The following is a 22,687-nucleotide window of genomic DNA, read 5'->3' on the forward strand; positions in this document are numbered from 1 at the left end:
ATACCGTGAACTCCATCAGAAGGCAGAAAATATCCCTTTCTCAAATGCATTTAGACACCTCCCGATGCAAATCATCATTCAATGGTGACTTCCAAAGCCAAGAAGGTGCTTAACCGCTCCTGGTTTCCATTTCCTCAAACAAATATTGGGATAAGGTTCAGGCAGTGACAAAACGTCTGTGACCAAGTCACTTCTTGGTACTAGAACTTTCCTCTTCCTTAGATAAACTCTGCAGGGGAACAGTGTTTATCCACATGCTCCACCATTCCATAGAAGAGGTGTGAGGCTGCATCGCATGCAGCCAGCTGGGTAGACAGAGGGCTGTTGGAAGCACCCAGGAACAACAGTCAGTGGAGAGTTTGTGGTGCCCAGCACCTTGACAGAGCACAGAAGACAAAGGCACGAAAATCAAATCATTCTTGAAGTAGTCTTCTGCTCAGAAAAGCACCCGGTGATTTTGTGATAAATACTTACCTCATGTTTTAAGGCAAAAATGTGAATATTTTTCCAGTTCTATAAGGAACATTCACATTAATAACAAAACTATTAAAGCTATAGCTACTATGCTAGAGGACTGAATTCTCCAGCCAGAATTCTGTGATTCTGTAACTTCTACCTTGCACACCTTATCATGAGGTGGGGAATCACCATGGGTGCAGAATTTGACCCTTATGTCCTCACAACTCTCTTGTGAGGTAGATATGTGCCATGACATCTTCTTCAGGAGGGGAAATTGAGGCTAAAAGAGGTTAACTGACTTGCGTAAGGCTGCGGAGCAAGTCTGGGAGCAGGACTTGGTTCACGCCCGCAGATCTCTCCGCTGTAACACAGTGCCTTACCTCCCACCCAATGTCATCGCAAAGGGCTGAGTAAAAAGCATCCACATACAAAATAGACCCAGTCCAACACCAGTCTGCTGTAGACTGCTTCTGCTTCAGAAATAACACAAACAGGTGCTACAAAACACTCTTCTGAGAGGGAAGCTGAATTCCAAAGTACACAAGACAACACCCACTGCTGTCAGCCAGCACAAGCCCTAATATCTGAGCCCCTAAATTTTAACAAGGCCTTCAATTAGAGCCTTTCTCATGCCTTGTCTCCACTCCAAAATTCCAGAGTTAGGTAATAAGGCACATCAGGGGCTAATCCAGGAACTTTCACAATAGGTGTGAAGTCCTGTAGGCTACCAGTCATTCCCAGGCTAGCACTAACAAAACACTCATTGGCAAGTGAAACCACATCCTATGGCCAAAAGAAGGAAAAGCTGCTGGCCCTGCCAGTGCGAGAAAAACAAAGCCCACGCCAGCCAGCCTTAACTCATCATTGCCCAAGAATCATGACCAGTGGAGTTAGGTTATTTCAGCACTTAGGGTGTATAAATGCAGTGAAAATTGGGAGTGAAAATGAGGCAATGGAAAATGTGTTAGATCTCGACTCGGAAGGATTCCACCACATGACTGAGGCCCCATGAAAAAAAACCATAACATAACGGAGCTCTTCTTTCACTAGGATTTCTCTGTACAGTGGCTGACATCAGGATATAATTAATAATTAATGCATTTTCATGCATTAATTGAGTGCAGTGTTCAATGCAAATGATTTACAAGTACTTATCAGTGATACGATAGTTCAAACCATTTGATAAAACAGGCTGCCCCCTCTTTATTTAAAGTTCGATAAATTCTAAATCTCGATCCTGACTGGAGGCACAGTGGTGATGAGACTGTACAGGGCTTCGGGCAACAGGGAGTAGCATCATGGGTCCTTTCCTTCTTTAACACATCGGTTCTTCACTGCTCACTAGTTACTTGTTTGGTTTGCCCAGGTTGGGAATGTGTCCAGATCAAACATAAGTCTCCCCCATGTGTTGATGGCCAGTGTGACACAGAAAATTCCAATGATGTTCATCACTATTCCAGTCTTAACCTGTGAGGACAAAAGTCTAAACCAACAACAATAACCAAACACCAGCAGAGCAAATTGCAGCAAGGCCTGTTTGTACACACACAAGAGAGACACCGGGTCAAAGAAATCACAGCAACAGCCCCTGTACCCACTGCCCTGTGTTCTGGCTTAGGTGGAAAGGCCAGGGAATGCACCGTGCAAAGCCTTGGAACACTTTGCTGTATAACTAGTAAAGGACTGCGAAGGCACATCCAACAAGTTGCTGTTACTCGTTAAAGAACAACTTCTGCCCCTTTCAAGTTTTCAGTTCGAAAACCAATAACGTTTGGATGTTCGGCACAAAACTTGGCACTGTGTGGTCTGGCAGGCAAGCAGAGGGCCAGAGCCGAGGGCAACTGATTGCTACCTTCTGCTTTCAGCTCCAGTGGAATCAAGGCTTCAGCAAGACTCGCCAAAGCCCTAGTAAACTGGAGAGCACTGACGGCATTTTAACCCTTCAGTGGTTAAGAGATTCATGACTTGTCAGTTATCAATTTCAATTGGGCTGGGCTGCATCTGCCAAAGCCTGTGAGAAAGGTATTGTTACTTCAGAGATGCAAATCTTTATTGCAGTGTTAACACTGCATAAGACAGGGGCATAAGCAGGTATTAGTTACAGCCCATAAGATCTTCCTGGGACTCTGGAAATACTTGGCTAAGAAAATTAAGCACCATATTTCAGGATAAAGGCAATGGAGAGCTTTGGGTAAGAGACTAGGCAATCTTACCATATCCAGAACGCGGATGTGGCCATAGGAAAACGCTATTGCATTTGGTGGTGTTGCAACAGGTAGCATGAAGGCAAAGGAAGAACTGAGAGTACCAGGCAACATCACATACAAAGGATTGACCTTGACAGATTCAGCCTGCAATGAAATGGAAAGAATATCGTACTGGAGGTGTTCCAAAAGAAAAGCACAAAGAACATTTACCAGGTCATTGGGACACCCAGGCTCATTTCATCTCCTGGTATTATACCACCAGAGTAATTCACATGTATTTTACTCTGCAATCCACATGTGCTTAAAGATAACTTTGCTCTCTATTCCTGTCCCACAATACTTAATGCTTGGTTCTTTCTTGTTGTTTGTTTTGCTGTATGGTATAATTTGGAGTTCTGGTCAAATTTAACCAATGATCTTTTCTTTGACCTCAGACCATGCTTTTGGCAGGGTAACACAAGGGTAGGATTATAATTACTAGGCCTGTGGAGTAACACTCTGAGACATTACATAAACTCTGGGAGACTCAGAACTTAAGTGCTAATTTAAGTCACTAATAGTGCAGCACCTTCATTAACATAATTTTACTCCAGTGAATCAGTCTAGAATAAAGCAGTTGTACTTTCAAATTAAAAACCAAAATAACCTATTTTTGCCTTTATTCTACAATTTCAATTCTGCTCAGAAAAGGCAGTGAAACTCCCCAGGTTTTCCTCTATAAGTTTTAAAATTGTTCTGGCTTCCTATGGAAAATCACACATTTCTAATAACCAGGCCTACCACTTTCTGTACACCAGCATAAAACCATTAAGATGAAGGAACCATTCAAAGGGGTGAATAGAAAGTGCTGATTTTGGGTTGAGCTGGGTTTTGTGTGTGTGCTTTTCCAGTTCTGAGTTGGTAGTTCAAACAGAAAATGACCAAAAAGTAACTGATGATTGTCAATCTGTATTAAAAAAGTGACTCTCACTTCAATTTAAGGACGTCACGTCACTGCAAGGACGCACCTTGCAGAAGTCTTGAACTGGCTTCCCTCTCAGCGAGGGTGCCATAGGATAGGCATCCTGTATGATCATCTTCTCCCAAGAAGCTGGTTCTCGGGGTCCTGAATCATAGAGTCTTAGAATCATGGAGGTTTGAAAAGACCTCTAAGATCATAAAGTCCAACTGTCCAACACCACTGTGCCTATTAAACGATGTCCCAAAGTGGCACGGCTACGTGCTTTCTGAACATCTCCAGGGTTGGTGACTCCACCACTGCCCTGGGTGGCCTACGCTAATGCTTCACCACTCTTTTGGCAAAGAAATTTTTCCTAATAGCCAATCTAAACCTGCTCTGGTGCAACTTTAGCCCATCACTTATTACTTGGGAGAAAAGACCAGCACTCACCTCGCTACAACCTCCTTTCAGGGATCTGTGGAGAGCAATGAGATCTCCCCTTAGCCTCCCCTTCTCCAGACTAAGAGGCATATAGGCAGGGCAGACTGGAGAAAGTTTGCATTCCCACTTTCTATCCACACGGGAAGCTATAAACATAGCAGTGACCACCAGATAAAAACACTACCCATTGTTGTACATCGTCAGATGGACTGTTTCATTACTGGCTTTGAGATTAACAGTGGACCAATAAACATGATATTGCTTTGCCACTAGAGACTATCAATTTAACTTTGATCTCCCAGTGGATAAAATAACAGGATGGAAGCAACCTTACCATGGATGAAAAGACAGGTAGGAAGAGGGTGGCTGTGGCGACATTACTGGTGCATTCAGTGAAGACAGCTATGGTAAGTGAAATTACTGTTGCAATGGCCCATGGTGGGATAGATCCTAGTGGAGTCATTTGATGACCCAGCCAAGCTGAGAGCCCAGAGTTCTGACAAGAAAAAAAGTGGTTTTCAGTGAGGCTTCGAACCCCGAGCTCATGTACAGGGAACTCATATTATGTGTAACCTTCCTACCAAATCATGCTAAATGACTTCTGTGTTATAGAAACACCGTCCCAGAAAGTATAATGGTCTGTCACAAACACTAAAAGAAATTCCTTGCCAACTACACATAATACAGAGTCCCCCTTCCCTGATTTATTCAAATACTTTCTCACACTTTGGTTACAAAACTATGGGTTTTTGCTAAAAAGAAACATTTGTTGCTGAGACTGTAGCAAATAGTTCATGTGTCCAAGTTTCCTGTCAAGTTTTCCTAAGGTTTCTGAAGACAGTGACGCTGTATCAATGTTTTAGTGTAAGGACATAGCTGGTGATTAACTCAAACAGCTTATAAAACCTTTGACTTGATGGCTTCTAACACTCTGGAGCTGTGATAATATATGCATGATGTATGTAGATGAATGTTATGATGTAGAACTTTTAATTTGCCCCATGGTTTGAGACTATCCAGCCACAAAACTGAATATGAGTTTCCCCAAAGCATGGCACTGCTGAGAGCTAAGGCTTGCTTTGATTTAGATGCATCTTAGCAGCGATGAAGGAAACGATATGGTTCACCTCAAGATTCTTTTCTATTTGGAGAATTCAGCTGCCTTTTCTGTGAATTTATGAACATGGGATCAAACCATGGCCTTATGGAACGCAGCATATTGCCTGGTGACAGCCACTGACGAGGAGCAAAAGGAACAACTCCGCTGTGCATAACCATGGAAGATATCTACCCACAATGATTTTTTTCCTGATCACTTCAGTAGTGGTTTGGTTTAAATCCGAAGACATACATATCTATTCTATAAACAATTCTCACACAGTTCTTGAAAATCTTACAAGCATTATCTATATTTCTGTTTTTCTAGCCAGGGCTGGGATCAGGATGATAAATTAAATAAGAAAGGCTGCTTTTCTGGTCCATCCAGCCAGTGAAGATCCCAAACTACTTGGCAGCCTCCAAGAGGTAGGATAAATTCAAGAAACTTGGTCAGAGCATACAAATTCCTGGAAAAAAGGTATAAACATTCACCTCTCCTCCTGATTTTTTGCTAATTTGGATCTGCCTCAAGATCTGAACATCTCTACTGGGTTTGGCTTTGGGTGGATGCCCAATAATACAGAACTAGATAACAAACCAGGGAATTTTGCCTTTGAGACAGAGGAAAACAGATATCAGGACATACTGCGCTTGCATCAGCTAAAGCAAAACCTCCTCCCAGCAGCAGCACAATGGTCCAGGGCATCTTCCTCTGAACCACATTCCAGTCTAGCAGCGGGGATGATAAAAATGGCTTTTTAAAATCTGAAGCGAGAAATGAAAAGCAGAACATATTTTAGGAGAGTGAAGAGGTTTTTGTCTCCTGTTCCATAAGCTAGTAGGGAAAGACTCAAAAGACTGAGAAACCTGCACAGGGTAAGGGTAACATACATGAGCAGGGAACGTGCCCCAGCCCTGCCCAAGAAGTGAGGCAGGTAAGCTACCCTGAATAAACATAAGCATGCAAATTCCGTGCAGTTTCCATGTTAGCTGGAACTGTCTAACTATTTCCCAGTGTTACAATTCCTTTTTCAAATACCTTCTTCAGACTTTTCAGGGTCAGATGTGCTTAGTTTCCAGTCTTGGAGTTTGGGTTTATTAGCAGGAAGGATAAATAGTAGCAAGGAAACAAACACAGCAGGAGCAGAATCGGTGATAAACCTAAAGAAGAAAGGAGAATATAGCTTAGAAAATAGACATCTTTCTCTTTGAAGATGGCTGCCTTCCAGCATTGCAGTCCCTGCTCTTTGTCATCCTGTCTGGGGTTTGTACCTTAGCAAAATGGGTCATTAGTTCATGACTGAGGTCTCGCAGACCTGCCACAACACAAACACAGTAATAAAAGAAACCAGCTACAACATGCATTAATAACCAGAGTCACAGATGACAACGGCTCCTGGGAGCAGGGTTCCTTCTCTGGGACAAAGCCAAGATGCAACACCTGGGTCTTAAAGAAAGATGTATAAAGAAACGGCCTGAATGATAGCCCCATCGTGCATTTTGTGTTCTCAATATGCCGCTGACTTTATGTGAAGAAGCCATTCCAAACAACAAATCAGCTTCCCAATGTCACCCAAATACTGAAGTGACACCACAATGATTGGAGCTCATAGAAACAAAATACAAACAAGTACATCAGTGCGACTGAGGCCAGTGTTACAGAATTTTCTCTTACTTTAGGAGGTTCAGGTTGCTCCGTGTGCCCGTCTCCAGCCTTCATTGCAGAACCAGCTGTCAAACAATGGATCAACTGGTGATCTCATGCACAAGCAACAGGATCAAGCCCAGCAAACATGAGAAATCAGAGAAGGCTGGAATGGGTGACCCCACTCTCAAATAGAATGTAAGAACAAGGGAATCTGATTCACAACCAAGAAGGTACAGGATGGAAAAAAACCCTAAAAACTTACTTTTCTCCTCTTGGGAAGAGTACGGTGGCCCAGCCTTTTACAAAGCCGGGGTGCCTGGAAAACCATAAGAGCACCAGCAAAATAAACAACAGGAGGACATTGGATTCAGCATAAGTAATAGGTCCTAATTTCTTCATTTCTGCCTTCAGCACTCTGTATGCAGCTTTTTCTTTAGCAGATCTCTCTGTCCCACAGCCCCAGCTTTTTTTTAAGCTTTAAGAAAAAGGGAGAAGAAAATACTATAAGTATTAACGCACTAGAGGGATTTAACATGCTTATCACTCTGAAGCTGTCAGTCCTGGGGACAGACAAGAGACTACAGCAGAAGCTGGGAACAAAGAAATGACAACAGTGTCAAAGGATTTCATGGGGACATGCCAGTTCCCATAGCAGAATGGGGTCTACGAATGGATATAAGTTTCTGTCCAGTTTGGAGTAATCTAGGATGAAAAACTCAGTTTTGAATAAAGGGTAGCAAAACACACATGCTAGCTCTTGTAGGGCTGAAATTCTCATATATGACATTGAAAAATAAAAAAGTAATTCTGTCTGAACATTAAGAATGTATAAAGCTTTTGCCTTAGTGCAACTCCCATGAACACAAAAGGTTTCCAGACCTGAAAAGTCACTGTGAAATGGAACTGCTCTCTGCTACAAAACTAATAACTTGTCAGTGCATTTGTTTTATCCAGCTTCCTGCATTAGCTCAGGGGTTTACACGATATCATGTAGTTAAATACTCACTCGAGTCCCATGAAGAAGCACTGTAGCCAAAGCCAAGCTAGTATCAACATCAGAACCATGTTAGGAAATGCAAACCCAAACCAGGAAGCAAAATTCACAACATCATTATTATTGGGGTATAACCTGAAAAGAAAAATGCTTTCTATATGAAAGTCAAAACATTTAGTAACCTACTCTGCCTTTACTATGTATTAGTGACAATTACACATGTAAACCCAGGACAATTTCTACATGTAATCATAGGCAACATCTGTAGTCTAACTGAAGTCATTAGGAAGGCAGCCTGGATTTCTGAGTGAAACTGAAATGATACTAAGTTTTCCCTTTATTTTACTTTAATGCATGTAGGAGCTCATGTTGGTATATCAGGTCTCAGTAAGACAAGCACAGCTGAAAGATCTCCCACACTTTCTAGGTACCTTTCAATTCCAACATGCCTGTTCATTTATCCCAAGACAGAATGTTCTTTCTTCCTTCCCATTCATTCCAAGAAGAGAGCAAGAATTGTCTTTCCTGAAATTAATAGCTGCACTTCAATAGAAGACAAAGTTGCTAGTTGGCTTAAAAGAATGGAGTCAATGTTTTAAGAACAGCGATTTTTGTTCTTCCCTGCATCCACCAATAATGACTGGAGGAAAGATATCAATAGCAAATTTCCAGGTGGGTGTAAAAACCAACAGGTAATGGGGCAGCTGAGGCCCCCCAACAGAAGGAAGCAATGTTGAGGGACTATAGAATCAGAGAATAGTTTGGGTTGGAAGAGACCTTAAAGATCATCCAGTTCCAACGCCATTGCCATGGGCAGGGACACCTCCCACTGGCTCAGGCTGCCCAAGGCCCATCCAACCTGGCCTGGAACACCTCCAGGGATGGGGCAGCCACAGCTTCCCTGGGCAACCTGGGCCAGTGTCTCACCACTCTCATGGTGAAGAAATTCTTCCTAATGTCCAGTCTAAATCTGTCCCTCTCCAGTTTATATCCATTCCCCCTCCTTCTATCCCCACAAGCCTTTATCAACAGCCCCTCTCCAGCTTTCCTGTAGCCCCTTCAGGTACTGGAAGGTCGCTATAAGACCTCCTCTGAAACTTCTCCAGGCTGAACAATTGTGGAGTCTGCAAAAATTCCACTAATTTAAATGAATTCCCAAGCTCAGTTTAGCAAAGAGAATATTTTGTGCAGATTTCCTTTCCTTTACAATTGTATCTGTACAGTTTCCGCAGCCACAGCATGGAGAAATAATATAGGGCAATTTAAGGTATTTTATATTCTGATGAGAAGAGCGAGTCACATTCTTCTGATGCTCTTCAGTGCAGTCCCTCTGCTGATGTGCTGCATTTCAGTGAAAAAAGAGGAAGCAAAACCGCCGGTATCTCATGGCAACCAGCTGTATTACCAGCAAGTATTCCTGAGTTTCTCAGGAGACCTGCAACACAAGCACATAGCTGCCTAAAAAAGGCTGAAGCAGAAAAATGAGGTACAACACTTCCTAAACATCCCTCACTCTCAGTTCATCAACTGGTTATTGCTTACGGTTTGCAACCAAAAATTGAAACCAAGACTAGTCAGTTGGTCACAGAAACAGTAAGATATTATAAGTAAAAGAAAGAGCAAGAATGACTTACTGATTCATCTGGCCTTTCAATACCACGTTTGGTCCTGTTCCAGTGAGTGTTGCAGTTCCTCCGATGCTGGCAGCGTAGCACACACAAAGTGTCATTCCTTTATAGATACGCTTCCTCATTGCCTTTTCCTGAGAAGATCTGGGGTCATCAGGAACTTGTCCATTGCCCACGACTAAGATACAAAGAACACAACTTGCCTTAGAAAAGTTAGGGAAGCAGAGAGTTCAGAACAGGTTGTGCAAGGTCAGTGCTTGCAGTTTGGAATATGTGATTTATTTTAATTCAAAAAAGCACAGACATGTCCCTAAATACTTTGGGCTCACGTTCATGAGGAGCTGAAGAGAGAGTTTGATAATCTGGGTCTACGTGATTAAGGATGCTCTGGTCCATATTGGTGCCACAGTTACTCAGCAGTAATTCCCTGTTTCACAGAGAGGGTTACCACCAGCCAGATATTGCAGTCACTGGAACCATTCCAATACCACAGTAAGAACCCAAAAAGCTTTACCAGCTGTGAATCTGGGCAATAAAAAATCCACCCGCAACCAAATTCTTGCCTGTCATGACTGCTAAGACCAATATGTTATGTCAGTTTACATCAACCGTGAAATTTTGCCATTCTGTAAAATCTAGATGTCATGAGTTTAGGGATTTTCAGTCAGATTGTCAACCTCTTTCCCTGGAAAAGGTACAGAGAACTCCTCGGTCAGGGAGCTTTGAGCTTAGCAAGTTCAGTAGAACCAGCTCATTGCCCTTACCACATGCTGAATCGGGATCTGATGCGTTCTTTTCCTCCAGCTCAGCCACTGAATTTGTTTGCCCGGTTGCTTCTTCCATCATGGTCACATCACACTCTGTGCTGTCCATTTGATCCAGTACAGCTTGGACAATGGGAACCATCATAGCAGTGGTGGCTGTGTTACTTATCCACATGGACAGGAAGGCAGTGACTATCATAAATCCCAGCATGAGTCTGAAAAGAGAAATAGGTGGAGGGGAAAGGAGGAAAGACAACAGACTCTGCTAGGCTTTGTAGTCACTGCAATTTAGAGCGCAGCACCCAGTAGCGCAAAGCAGGGCCAGACTCCCTCCTACGACAGCTCTGCCACCTTCACTGAAAGAATCCAGAAAGCCATTTAGCATCTTTGTCTGTGCATGATTAAGTCTCTCATCATTTTGTCCCCAGTGGCAAGCATCTAGAATTTAGTCAGATGCTGGTTTTGGCTAAAGGACAAACAAACTGCCCTTGCTGCCAGACTTCACCCCTGGAAAGTCTGTACAAGTGCAGCTGCAGAGGTTCTTGAAGGCACTCTTCTCTGCTGACTGTCAAACAACATCCTGAGGCCTCTGCTAAATTGACACAGGCAAGGAAGAAGTAATATAATAGTCTTACAGTCCGGGTTTCACTCCAAGAACCAGGAGGACCTTCAGCGCTATCCTTTTGTGAAGATTCCACTGTTCAACAGAAATGGCAACAATCAGCCCTCCAACGAACAGCATGCACGTGTCATTTAGGTATTGCAAGCACACCTGAAAGAGAGAAGGGAGGTCAGGGGCCCAAAAGTTGCCTCTTTGCGAGCTTCACTGGTACATTTTGCCATTTACTGCATCAGGGCCTATACCAGCATTGGCAAAATGAGAAGCTGCAGCCTCAGAGCTGCCTCCAGTTGCCTGAACCCTTAATCCCCTGTTTAAGTGCTGAACTGCCTACTGCAGGGTCTTCCGTGTGGAAGTACTAGAAACGATGAGCTCCAAAACGGATTCTCAGCACTTTTAGCAACCACACCTGCCCTTAACAGCTTGTTGGCCAGCACTGAAGGTAGACTACAGCACCCAAACACAGTCTTTCTCCTTTGGACTAAAGCACCAGCACAAACAGCCAGAATGAGCTCTAGACGGGGCACTGTGTACTCGCTGCCATAGTGCTGTCTCCTCTCTCAGAAATTTGTCCCATGCATTTTGATATCTCCCAGAGGATATGTCAGCACTGCGCTCTCGTGGGATGAGAAGGAGATGGAGCTTTTGGAATGGGTCCAGAGGAGGGCTATAAGGATGATCAGAGGGCTGGAGCATCTCCCATACAAGGACAGGCTGAGAGAGTTGGGGTTGTTCAGCCTGGAGAAGAGAAGGTTCCAAGGAGATCCTATAGTGACCTTCCAGTACCTGAAAGGGCTACAGGAAAGCTGGAGAGGGACTTTTTACAAAGTCTTGTGGTGATAGGATGAGGGGGAATGGGTATAAACTGGAGAGGGGCAGACTTAGACTGGACATAAGGAAGAATTTCTTCACCATGAGAGTGGTGAGACACTGGCCCAGGTTGCCCAGGGAAGTTGTGGCTGCCCCATCCCTGGAGGTGTTCCAGGCCAGGTTGGATGGGCCTTGGGCAGCCTGAGCCAGGGGGATGTCCCTGCCCATGGCAGGGGGGTTGGAACTGGATGAGCTTTAAGGTCCCTTCCAACCCGAACTCTTCTATGATTCTGTGATTCTATGAGTTACAAACACCCAAGCAGATGACACTAGTGGGTTGCTCTCCAGCTGCATCTACACCCAGAAACAGACCTTTCCCTCTACCACTTCAAGCTCCACACCCTTCCCATATTGGGCAAAAGTATCTTTAGTTCAGCATCTCCCCACACAAGGACCCTGAGTGCTGCTTAACATCTTCAAAACCAGCACCACAGAACTGGAGCGCTTTCCTATTGGATTTATTTGTTAATTATTGATGGGAGATGAGAGCAATGGAAAACCCCATGTCAGATCTGGATTGAACAAATTCCTTACTGATTTAGAGCTCCGAACTCCAAGTAGAGGGAAAAATACCACAGGTATGAGGGAGGTGACAGCCAGTGGGATCACTTCCGTGCACCAATACACAGCCATGATGATGATGACATACGCGCATTTGGCCTCCTGCAACATAATGGAAAACATATCTGAGCACAGAAAAGTATTAAAAAAGATATATAAAAATATCTCATAGATATGAAACACGTTGGTAGCTCTTATAAGGGGCTCAACAAGTTATGCTGAAATAGGTAGCAGAGACATGAGGACTGAAGTTTGTACTTTTAAACTTAGTTCCGAAGACACAAAATGATCTTTTTGACCACATTTCTTCTAATGCACTCACACAAAACACAGAGTGTGGCAAAACCAAAACCTCCACAAGTAGGGAAGCACAGTCTGTAGGGTGCGATTCCCTTTTGGCAGCTGAGTTAAGCAGATTTCACACCTTGGAGCCAAGAAATTTTAAGAGTGTTTGTAGATTTTGGCATTTCTATTTTGAGTTAATAATTTGTAAATGGATGTGTGGATGATTTGCTTGTCTGCAGTTCACAGGTCTTCGAGGTGTGTCCAGCAACAGGCTTGAGCCCACAAAGGACATCCCTGAATAACTTAAAAGTTCTTTACTATTTGAAGTAACTCTTAAAATAAAACTCTTTTACCTTCTTTTTTTTGGGTGACTCGTAGAGAGAAATTACTTTCCCAAAGGATTCCCTAGATGCAAGATGTTCTAAACATGTCTTTTCACACCGCTGATGTGGCATTATTGAAACCTGGCCTTCCTTGGTTGGTACTTTCAAAATTGCTAGGAAAAGCAAGCATTCATTAGCCAACAGTAGCCAGTGTTTTAAAGCTCCACTCAGTGTTCTGCAGCTCCAAATTTGCTCATATTTAAAATGTGTGTTTATAGGATTTTATTCTAATGCAACAAATGGGACATTATTGCAAAAATAAATGGTGTTACAGTGACATTTTAAAATTGCTGTAAGGTGATGTTTATAAATAGGGGTGTGTTTTCCTTTTTTTGCTGAGAAGCTTAAGAACGAGAAAACAGCCTTTGTAAGTAATTAGAATGTTTTGTTTTTCTTCAGGTTTGCAGGATAGTATTTACAGCACAAGTTTTGAAAGAAAATATTTCTTCAGAGAGTAAAAGATATCGGACAGACCCTATTTAAGTCTCTTCCCTTAATAAATATGAGGTGAGCGCATGATACAATTTATGTTGCACCACAGTAACTAAGTGCTAGAACTGACTGTGGTTAATCTGTTGCCAGTGTGACACACAGATAAACAACCCTAAGTAAATAAAATTCACAATACAGAAGGAGCACTGGTTTTGTAGAGTGGAGAGTAAATAATTTATGTGAGGTTCAAAGATATAATCATGCTCATAAATTAACTCCAACAACCACAGCCAATTCAAACAACCAAAGATCTGGAATGAAATACACCATTATCTGTACCTACAACTGTCTATGATTCAGTCACAGAACATTTCTTTGGCATCTCTGAACAGTTTACAGGAACCACAGGGATTTACGTTTTCACCAAGAGCTGGAAAAGCTGTCCTTGAAGGCAACGTTACCCTCTCATTGTGAAATAGTGTAATTTCCCAGATTAGATTGATGATGCAATATTCCAATAAACAGCAGAAAACTGAAGATATAAGTTTTTTAAAGGAAATTACTTTTCCTAGTACTGATCAAAGTACAGCTAACAGTCAGGAATTCCTCTTTCTATAAAGCACCAGCATTCAGAAGGGCAGGGCTGATATGACTGAGGTAAAACAGAAGGGATGGTGATTTCGTTTATAAATACGCATAACATTTCCCTCTACTATAAAATACACTGAGCACTATGGGTCACTCTGAAGAAAGACTCGTTTTAGAATCAGAATAGCCTCTAAAGGCTGAAATACTGTAAACTGAGCCCCCACATTTTGCCCAGGTGGCCACAAGACATTAAAGACCATGCCCTTCACTGCGTGGTTTCAACTTTACACTGGCGTAACTCCATTGAAAGTAAAGGATTTGTGCCACCACCATCCCTGGAGTGAGACGGATGTGAACTGGAGGATATTGCATTTGAAACCCCGTTATGATCGTTGCATAATACACAATGTACAGCTTCTGACGGCTCCGCTGATGAACTGTGCTGGTCGGCAGCACTTATGGAGGTATCTCAGAGCCTCAGCAGCAGCATGCTGCATGTCTTCTGCCCACTGTCATAATTACAAGCTAACACAAGACACAATTTGAAATGTGCAGGCCAGTTCTGCGTATAGAAACATAGAATGGGTTGGGTTGGAACGGATCTTAAAGATCATCCACCTGCCATGGGCAGGGACACCTCCCACTGGATCAGGGGCTCCAAGCCCCATCCAACCTGGCCTGGAACCCCTCCAGGAATGGGGCAGCCACCACTGCTCTGGGCAACCTGGGCCAGGGCCTCCCCACCCTCACAGCAAAATATTTCTTTATAAGATCTGATCTAAATGTCCCCTCTTCCAGCTTTAAACTGTTACGCTCGTCCTATCCCTGTACTTTCTGAGCAAGAGCCCTGCTTAGCTTTCAAAGAATTGCATCTAACTTGCAGGGTGGGTTGTGTCTACGGGAACTCTGGGTCCTGGTTGTCTCACAACCCTTAGGATGAACGGAGGTTGGCATAGCACTCCCTCTGTGCGTTTGGCTGGCTAGCACCAGTGTCTGAAGATTGTTTGGGATGGAAACCCACACGAGATGCTCCTCAGGTCCGGGACTGAGCAACTAAGTGAACTGCACAGAAATGCTTCAGGGATGGAGTGGAAGGAATAATGTGCTTCAGCTCATGGTAGGGAAAAGGCTCTGCCTCATCCAGGATGGTATGTTGGCAGGGGTGGTACCTTGGTGGGAATGGTACATCGCCAGGAATTGGGCACTGCTTGCTCACGTGGCCAAGGAGATGCTGCGATGAGGTGGAGAGAGTGGCCAGTGTTGCCCAGGGTGTCTGGGGCACGGCCCTACTCAGGGTGGGCAAACAGCCTGGGTGCCCAGCGAGCCTGGAGGGGCCCCAGGGTGCAGGTGTGGGCTCCTACGGGTCAGTGGGGTCAGATGGCGTGGGACCCTGCAGGGCAGCAGGGTTCGACAGGGCAGTGGGGTTGGATGGGGCGGATCCTGCGGGGCAGTAGGGTGCGATGGGGCGGCTCCTGCAGGGCAAGAAGGTTGGACGGGGCAGCTCCTACGGGTGCAGTAGGATGGGATGGGGCAGCAGGGTCAGACCCGGGTTGGACGAGGTGGGCTTCTGCAGGGCAGCAGGGTTGGATGGGGTGGTAAGGTCAGACCCGGGCTGGATTCTGACGGGCAGCAGGGTCCGACAGGGCAGCTCTTGCGGGGCACTAGGATGGGACTGGTCGGCTCCTGTGGGGCAGCAGGGTCGGATGGGGCAGTAGGATGGGACACGGCAGCTCCTGCAGGGCAGCAGGGTTGGACAGGGCAGCAGGATTGGATGGGGCAGCTCCTGTGGGGCAGCAGGGTTGGATGGGGCAGCTCCTGTGGGGCAGTAGGATGGGATGGGGTGGCAGAGTCAGACCCGGGTTGGATGGGGTGGGCTCCTGCAGGGCAGCAGGGTTGGACAGGGTGGGCTCCTGCAGGGTGGCAGAGCCTGGACCTGGGTTGGACGAGATGGGCTTCTGCAGGACAGCAGGGTTAGACGGGGCGGTAGGGTCAGACCCGGGTTGGATGCGGTGGCTCCTGTGGGGCAGTAGGATTGGACAAGGCAGCTCCTATGGGACAGTAGGATGGGACGGGGTGGGCTCCTACGGGGCAGCAGGATGGGACAGGGTGGCAGGGTCAGACCCAGGTTGGATGGAGTGTGCTCCTGCAGGCAGTGGGGTTGGATGGGGTGTCAGGGTCAGGCTCTGGTCGGACGGGGCGGCTCGGGCGGGGCAGCGGGGAGCAGGGCTGGCCCCGGTGTCTCCGCTCCCCGCAGGCACTCACCCGTGTCGGCACAGTCAGGGGCAGCGGCAGCAGCAGCAGCGGCGTGAGGCAGAGGATGGCGGTGGCCCGGTACTTCATCAGCGGCCGCAGGCACTTCGGGGCCATGGTCTGCGGGGACAAGCGCTCAGGGCAGGCCGGGGAGGAGCGGCTGCCGCCTTAAGTACGGGGTGACGGGACGTGGCGGGGGGCGACGGGACCCGCCCGCGCCCCGAAGGGAACCGGGACCGCCCGTTCCCGTCCCACCGGGACTCCGGGACAGCCCCTGTGCCCCCCCGGGGCTCCGGGACCGCCTTTCCCCCCCTTCCGGGGCTCCGGGACCGCCCCCGCCCCGTGCGGTCAGGGATGCGGAGCGGGCGAACAGCAAAGGATGCTCCGGATCGGCTCCATCCGTCCCTCCCTCCCCGCAGCCCCTTGTCCCACACCTGTGAGTTTTCCGGCTCCATTTCTCCTCTCTTTGCTCCCTGCTCTGTGCTTGCGCTGCCCTGGAGCCGCGGGGATCGCGGGCACCGGTTGCGGGATCGGTTTAACAGCCGATAGCGGTGCTCTCGTCAGGGGAGCGGAGCGCGGGCACGGGGGCTTCTCCCGGGGCGGAACCCGCGGGAGGTGAGCGCGGTGCCCGGGGAAGGGTCACCCTGCGCCCTGAGTGCAGAGACACTAAGCTGGGAGGAAGTGTGGATCTGCTGGAGGGCAGAGAGGCTCCAAAGGGATCTGAACAGGCTGGACCGCTGGGCTGAGACCAATGGGATGAGGTTTAACAAGGCCAAATGCCGGGTCCTGCACTTGGGGCACAACAACCCTGTGCAGTGCTACAGACTGGGGGAAGAGTGGCTGGAGAGCTGCACGGAAGAGAAGGACCTGGGGGTGATGATTGACTGAACATGAGCCAGCAGTGTGCCCAGGGGGCCAAGAAGGCCAATGGCATCTTGGCTTGGATCAGAAACTGTGTGACCAGCAGGTCCAGGGAGGTTATTCTCCCTTTTGTACTCAGCACTGGTGAGACCGCACCTTGAGTACTGTGTTCAGTTCTGGGCCCCTCACCACAAGAAGGATGTGGAGGCTCTGGAGTGTGTCCAGAGAAGAGCAACGAAGCTGGTGAGGGGCTGGAGAACAAGTCTGACGAGGAGCGGCTGAGAGAGCTGGGGTTGTTCAGCCTGGAGAAGAGGAGGCTGAGGGGAGACCTGATTGCTCTCTACAACTACCTGAAAGGAGGTTGTGGAGAGGAGGGAGCTGGGCTCTTTTCCCAGGTGACAGGGGACAGGACAAGGGGGAATGGCCTCAAGCTGCGCCAGGGGAGGGTCAGACTGGATATCAGAAATTTTTCACAGAAAGGGTCATGGGGCCCTGTCAGAGGCTGCCCAGGGAGGGGGTGGAATCCCCATCCCTGAAGATGTGTAAAAGACAGGTAGATGAGGTGCTCAGGGACATGGTTTAGTGACAGATAGGAATGGTTGGACTTGATGATCAAGAGGTCTTTTCCAACCTGGTGATTCTATGCTGATCTCTGCCTCATTTACACTGGGATGAAGAAGGACTGAGCTCCTTTAGGGAAACAGAGAGTTAAAACCCGGACACAAAGGTCTGTGCAGGCATGCATGGCTGTGTTTCACCAGCTATTATTTTGTGAGGGATTGTGTATCTTCGACCTGGGTTAAAAATAACCCAGAAAGGTTAACTGGAAGGGTTGTTTTTACTGTCTTTCATTTCACCAATTTCATCTAGTGTAGCCACAGAATCAGAATCAGATGTGATGGCACCGAAAGGGTGGCAAGCACTATCAGGAGGCGGAAAGGAACAACTAGTGGGACGTGTCCTTGCCCATCACTGAGGGGGTTGGAACTGGATGATCTTTAAGGTCCCTTACAACCCAAACTATTCTATGATTCTATGGACCGAGAGGGCTGAAAAGATTGAAGACAAATAATATGTTCTGGTCCTGGGATGTCAGCAGCCACCTGACACTGAAGGAAGCATAAGTCATATCTCGACAGTTTGGTCCTGTAGTCTGTTAGTTCAGTCTTACCAAGCAGTTACTCACAGAAATAAAGAATTTCAGATTCCACAGCGAGTAACGAGGGAGCTCTGACTGCAGCTTGCACTATTTGTCCTCTGCTGACCAAAGGAACTGCTTGAATGACAGAAATTCAAAACAAGACACTCCAAAGTCACTGTTCCATTTGTAAAAGCAGTGAATGTCCACTAAGGAAAATAGTAGCCAACCGGATGTGGACAGATTCCAATTAGCAGCAGTTCCTCTGGGTAACTCACCAACACAGAGGGAACTTCACACCAGTGCAAAGCCTAGCAGAAAGTGGGGAACTGGCCAGAACTTGCATTCCTGTGGCCAGTTTCCAATGGAAAAAAATGGTCCCTAGTCAACAAAGAAAAAGGACTACAGTGCTTAAATGAGAAAAATGCAAAGAGCTAACACTGAAAGAGTTGTACTCAGGTTCACTTTGATAGACCAGTGTGAACATGATTTGGGGTTGTTGTGTTTAGATGAAATACAGTGCAGAAAAAGAGAAAATAAAGAGAAAGTGTTGGTGCCTTTGGACTAATCCCATGAAAGGAAACTTGCTTGCTGTACCTGGGAATGGGATCAGGGACTCTTGTGGGCAATTCAATTAGCCAGTCTGTGCCTTAGTGGCCCCTTTTGTCAAATATGGAAAAGGGAATTTTGTCATTGTGCAGAATTATTGCGAACTTGCCTTCAGTGTGCCATGCAAAGTACATTCCATGATACGGAACAAAACAAAAAAAGGATTCAAGGAGAAGAACAAGCATCTGAATAATAGAAAATTGGATTGAAAGACAGCAGAGTGCACTTTGCTGCTGTTCACATGGCAACTATCAAGTGGGAGGGTATATCTTTGGGTGTAGAAGGGGAGGGGTGCGAGAAACACTGCGTTCCCCGTTCTTGCGAACAGCTGACTCGGGACAGTCAGGAATGAGAAGATGATGCAAGCCTCCCAAGAGATAGTGGAACAGAAAGGAAGGGGCAAAGGGAGGCGTCAATCCAGACCAGCAAGTATCTGACCCTTACAGATAAATACCCACTTCCCACTTCTGGTGGAGCTGCCTGGTCAATACCGGTTGAATGGGAGAGGAAGATCTAGGAACAAGAGAGTCCAGATTTGAAGGAAAGTGTGTCTCAACCTCCTTAATCTGTGTTTTTATGAGAGACCCAGGTCGCAAACTAAGCAACTGTAATGTTTCAATGAATCAAGAGCAGCACTGAGTTTAGAAACATAAATTGAAAGGCTGTTCATTCCAAGCACTTTGATTAAAGCAAAAGCTGGGGAAAATTTTAAGAGTGACCATGGAAATTATCAAGTTCTTTTCTTTTCTTTTCCTTTCTTTTCTTTTCTTTTCTTTTCTTTTCTTTTCTTTTCTTTTCTTTTCTTTTCTTTTCTTTTCTTTTCTTTTCTTTTCTTTTCTTTTCTTTTCTTTTCTTTTCCTACTTGAAAAGTAGCTTCCTTTTCTGCAGATTTGCTTCTGGAGAGCAGGTTGGTCTGTTGGCCTGTGTGTGAAATATTTGCTCATGGAAAATGTCTGTGGTGACATCTGTGGTGAAAGAACCTGTAGTGCCAACTACAGTTCCTGGGGAAGTCTGGATGAAGCAAATGAAGCAAAGTGCTTGGCTGTTGCAGAGCAGCAAGGATAAAGTCCTGCACTGAACTGAACCTGAATTGTGAGAGGTAAATTCTGACTTTGTTATTCCCTTGCTTAAGCCATCCTGCCACTGCACACTTCATATTTAAGATACCTCCATCATTATTTTGTAAACCATTGGAGGTTTATGTGTGTCAATTTATGCTTGACTGGAAGAACAAGGAGGCCAAGAAGTTGGCTGAATCCAGGTATTAGAACCACTTATTCACATATCATCACAGACAGCAACACGGGCAGGAAGAAGAATACTGAGTGGGGACAAGAGAGAAGATGCCTCCATTCAGATAAGGAGGTGGAAAAGCTGTGCAACGCGTAGCTGAGATGCAGGAAGGGGAGAGCATGATTTGATGAAAGGGAGAAGAGAGCATCTTACAGTGCAGGCTAACACTGGGCACTGCTGTCGAAAGGATCAGCGTGCACCAACAGAGAGAAGCACAGAGGAGCGTGTTGGATTTGGCAAGTCTTCCAGCTGTTCCTTGTCCCCTTCAGACTGTGCTTACAACTCAGATAGATCCAGTTGGCAGTGGCTGGATATGAGAGTGCTTCAGGAATGGCAGCCCTTTCATAGAATTAGCCTGTGAGCTTCCTCTTCACTGTGCCAAGAAGGTGGACAAAGCTTTGCCTGCTTGCTTTACAGACCTAGTCTGACAGTTGGGCAAAGGGAAGCTGTGGAGTGCTTGCAAAACCTCCAGAAGCAGGAGTTTCAGACAGTTCAAAGAGGGCATTCGAACAATAACCTCCCACAGCCTGAAATTCAGCTTATGCTAATTGAGCTCTAACTGCAGGCCTTCAAGAAATAAGAACGGTTTCCTCTGGTCAGTACTTCTCTGAACCTAACAGGGACCAGAGCACTATTCACAAATACGTGTGAGAGGTGTGGTTTCTTTAACTACTGCTTTAAAGACAGTATGTAAAATTAGCTTTTGGTTGCAGGCACTGTATAAAAAGCAGGAGATTGCAGCAGCCTTTGGGCTAAATTTTGATACTCCGACATTGAATAATATGCTGCTCTTTTTCATCTTGGTAGTAAATTTCAACTGTGTTTACAAAGGAACTCAAATCTTTGTGTTACAAATACTTGGGCATGGGTAGGGACATGAATTGAAACCAGGAGCTGAATCGGGTCTCTTGTACTGGAATCCCTTTTCGTGGTTACTGGACACCACTACTCCCACTTGCTGCTGTCCCGAATAACCAGAGGTGTTGTAAAGCATATTGATAACTATGGGTATGATGCAGTAATAGAGCCAAACCTCCTTCATGGCTCACTGCCGCTGACCTGCCCTGGATTTCTTGCTGTTTCTCAGCTGGTGGCTCTGGGGCTCACTGGAGTTCAACATGACAAAGAAAGCGGAGCATTTTTCTGCTGACCTAGTGAGCTGAATAGGTTCAATAAAGTAATCAACTCCAGAGACTGGGCACCTTATGGCTTGGAACAGTAACAGCTGAGACAGGAACAGCCACACCTTTCCTGACAGGGAATTCATAGATGAGCTTGACAGCAGTTGTCAAACCACACACAGAGTCTCACAAACTTCCTTTGTCTGTAGTGCTTCGGATACGGGATTCAATGATGTGAGCCACTGTAAGTAAAGAGTTCGGCTCAGAAGAGGGACACTGCTGAAGACCAGTTAACAAAGGCTGACCTGCATCGTTAGGGTAAGTAGAAAAGCACTAGAAATCAAGTCCTCTTGGAAGGCAGGTATTCCAGGTGGAAAAATTGGAAAATATAGATTTTACTGTAGTTTAAGTCACTCCCAAGAAGCTGCTTTTCTTATATATATCTTATTCACTACTAGCTAGTCATCCCAGTTACTCCTGTTACTGCTGGACAGGAATGGTCCGTGGCAAAGAGGCTTTTACAGGTAGCAGTTGATTCATTGAGTTACAGATATATGTATTTTCTGCCTCTAATTTAAATGCTGTCCAAGCACACAAGGTTTGCCTGCTTAAAAGCAGTTGACCTAAATAACTGCTATTCCCTTCTCATGAAAAAACTCGCCTCACATTCTTTATAAAGTTTTTTTTCATGTTGCAGGCTCCACACAACACCCGGAGGTACAAAAGGTTTAATGAAATTACATTAAACAAGGACTGAAAGACCTATCATATTTGACACTGAGAAACAAAAATGAAAACAACTGACCCCGAGACATTCTAGGACTCAGCAGAAAAAGAATTGTCTGCTACCCTGCTTTTGAAAAATCACATTTTAAAAAGAACTAGCTCAGAACTTACCTTTATGTGATGCTTGATTTAAAAAGATGCCTAGAAGAGGTCTTGCAGGCACTGGAAGATTTACACAGGATTTAAATGAAAAGAGTTATTAGCAGGATTCAGAGAAAAATCACTGTTTAATTTCTTTCCATTTTCCCTCCAGTCAGTACTTTCCAGCCACTGCCAGTCCACTGTGTTGCTTTAGGAGGATTTTTCAACCAAGTTCCCAGTGGAGCATCTGATATTTTTCCAAGAAAAGCTTTACAGACTCTGAACGAACAGTCCTTTCAGTACAATCCCTGTGCCCAACAACTTTCTACATAAAAGCCCTCATTATGAATTTTGAGTCAGTGGGGTTTTCTCACTCAGTGTGTGTTGCTGATCAGGCGTTCTTGACCTAGAATTGGTATTTCCCGTTTAGTTTGCATGAAATGCTAAAGCACATTCAAATGCAGTGCAGGCTAACAGCTACAAAAGAAGAAAAAAACCCCACCAAAACCCAAAGGAAAATCACATTAAAAAATTTGATTCAGAGTGGCAACTCTGTAACCTCTCCCTTAGCTGCCATCTCATTTACATATTTGTTCAAAAGCCTTTTCTCTGCTTCATTACATAATTTGTG

The 22,687-nt window shown here is 45.6% G+C and overlaps 2 protein-coding genes across 9 annotated transcripts in view; one reads left to right on the top strand and one right to left on the bottom strand.

The window, feature by feature from the left end:
• On the bottom strand, positions 1-22,287 carry SLC13A5 (solute carrier family 13 member 5). Of its 2 annotated transcripts, none has more exons than XM_054085246.1 (13): positions 22,087-22,287; positions 16,180-16,287; positions 12,203-12,331; positions 10,815-10,951; positions 10,180-10,394; positions 9,422-9,593; positions 7,800-7,922; positions 7,056-7,268; positions 6,185-6,306; positions 5,792-5,910; positions 4,382-4,543; positions 2,673-2,810; positions 1-1,926 (listed from the first exon to the last, which is right to left on the bottom strand). In XM_054085246.1, the coding sequence occupies exons 2-13, from the start codon at positions 16,282-16,284 to the stop codon at positions 1,801-1,803; spliced, it is 1,761 nt and encodes a 586-aa protein (XP_053941221.1). In that variant the 5' UTR covers positions 16,285-16,287; positions 22,087-22,287; the 3' UTR covers positions 1-1,800. The 2 variants fall into 2 exon arrangements, with proteins under 2 accessions (XP_053941221.1, XP_053941220.1); XM_054085245.1 differs by lacking the exon at positions 22,087-22,287 and adding an exon at positions 16,602-16,860.
• The window catches only part of XAF1 (XIAP associated factor 1), a 19,301-nt gene continuing 12,904 nt past the window's right edge, over positions 16,291-22,687 (top strand). For 4 of the 7 annotated variants that reach the window (XM_054085253.1, XM_054085249.1, XM_054085254.1 and 1 more), the window contains exon 1: positions 19,649-21,507. The gene's annotated coding sequence lies outside the window, so the exon portion shown is untranslated. Of the gene's footprint in view, positions 16,604-19,648; positions 21,508-22,687 lie in introns of those variants that run through there. The other 3 variants (XM_054085251.1, XM_054085250.1, XM_054085252.1) reach the window with 3 other exon arrangements.

The sequence above is a fragment of the Cuculus canorus genome, chromosome 20 (genome assembly GCF_017976375.1).
Source record: "Cuculus canorus isolate bCucCan1 chromosome 20, bCucCan1.pri, whole genome shotgun sequence".
In the NCBI taxonomy this organism is placed as follows: Eukaryota; Metazoa; Chordata; class Aves; order Cuculiformes; family Cuculidae; genus Cuculus; species Cuculus canorus.

What these genes read in the sequence shown, in the direction of transcription:
- SLC13A5 (XM_054085245.1), bottom strand. Translation starts at nt 16,622, where the DNA reads ATGGAGCCGGAAAACTCACAG. An exon ending in CCCTGACTGTGCCGACACGG is followed by an intron (nt 12,332 to 16,179) that starts GTGAGTGCCTGC and finishes ATTATGTTGCAG; the next exon opens with GAGGCCAAATGCGCGTATGT. An exon ending in CCCTGAAAAGTCTGAAGAAG is followed by an intron (nt 5,911 to 6,184) that starts GTATTTGAAAAA and finishes TTCTCGCTTCAG; the next exon opens with ATTTTAAAAAGCCATTTTTA.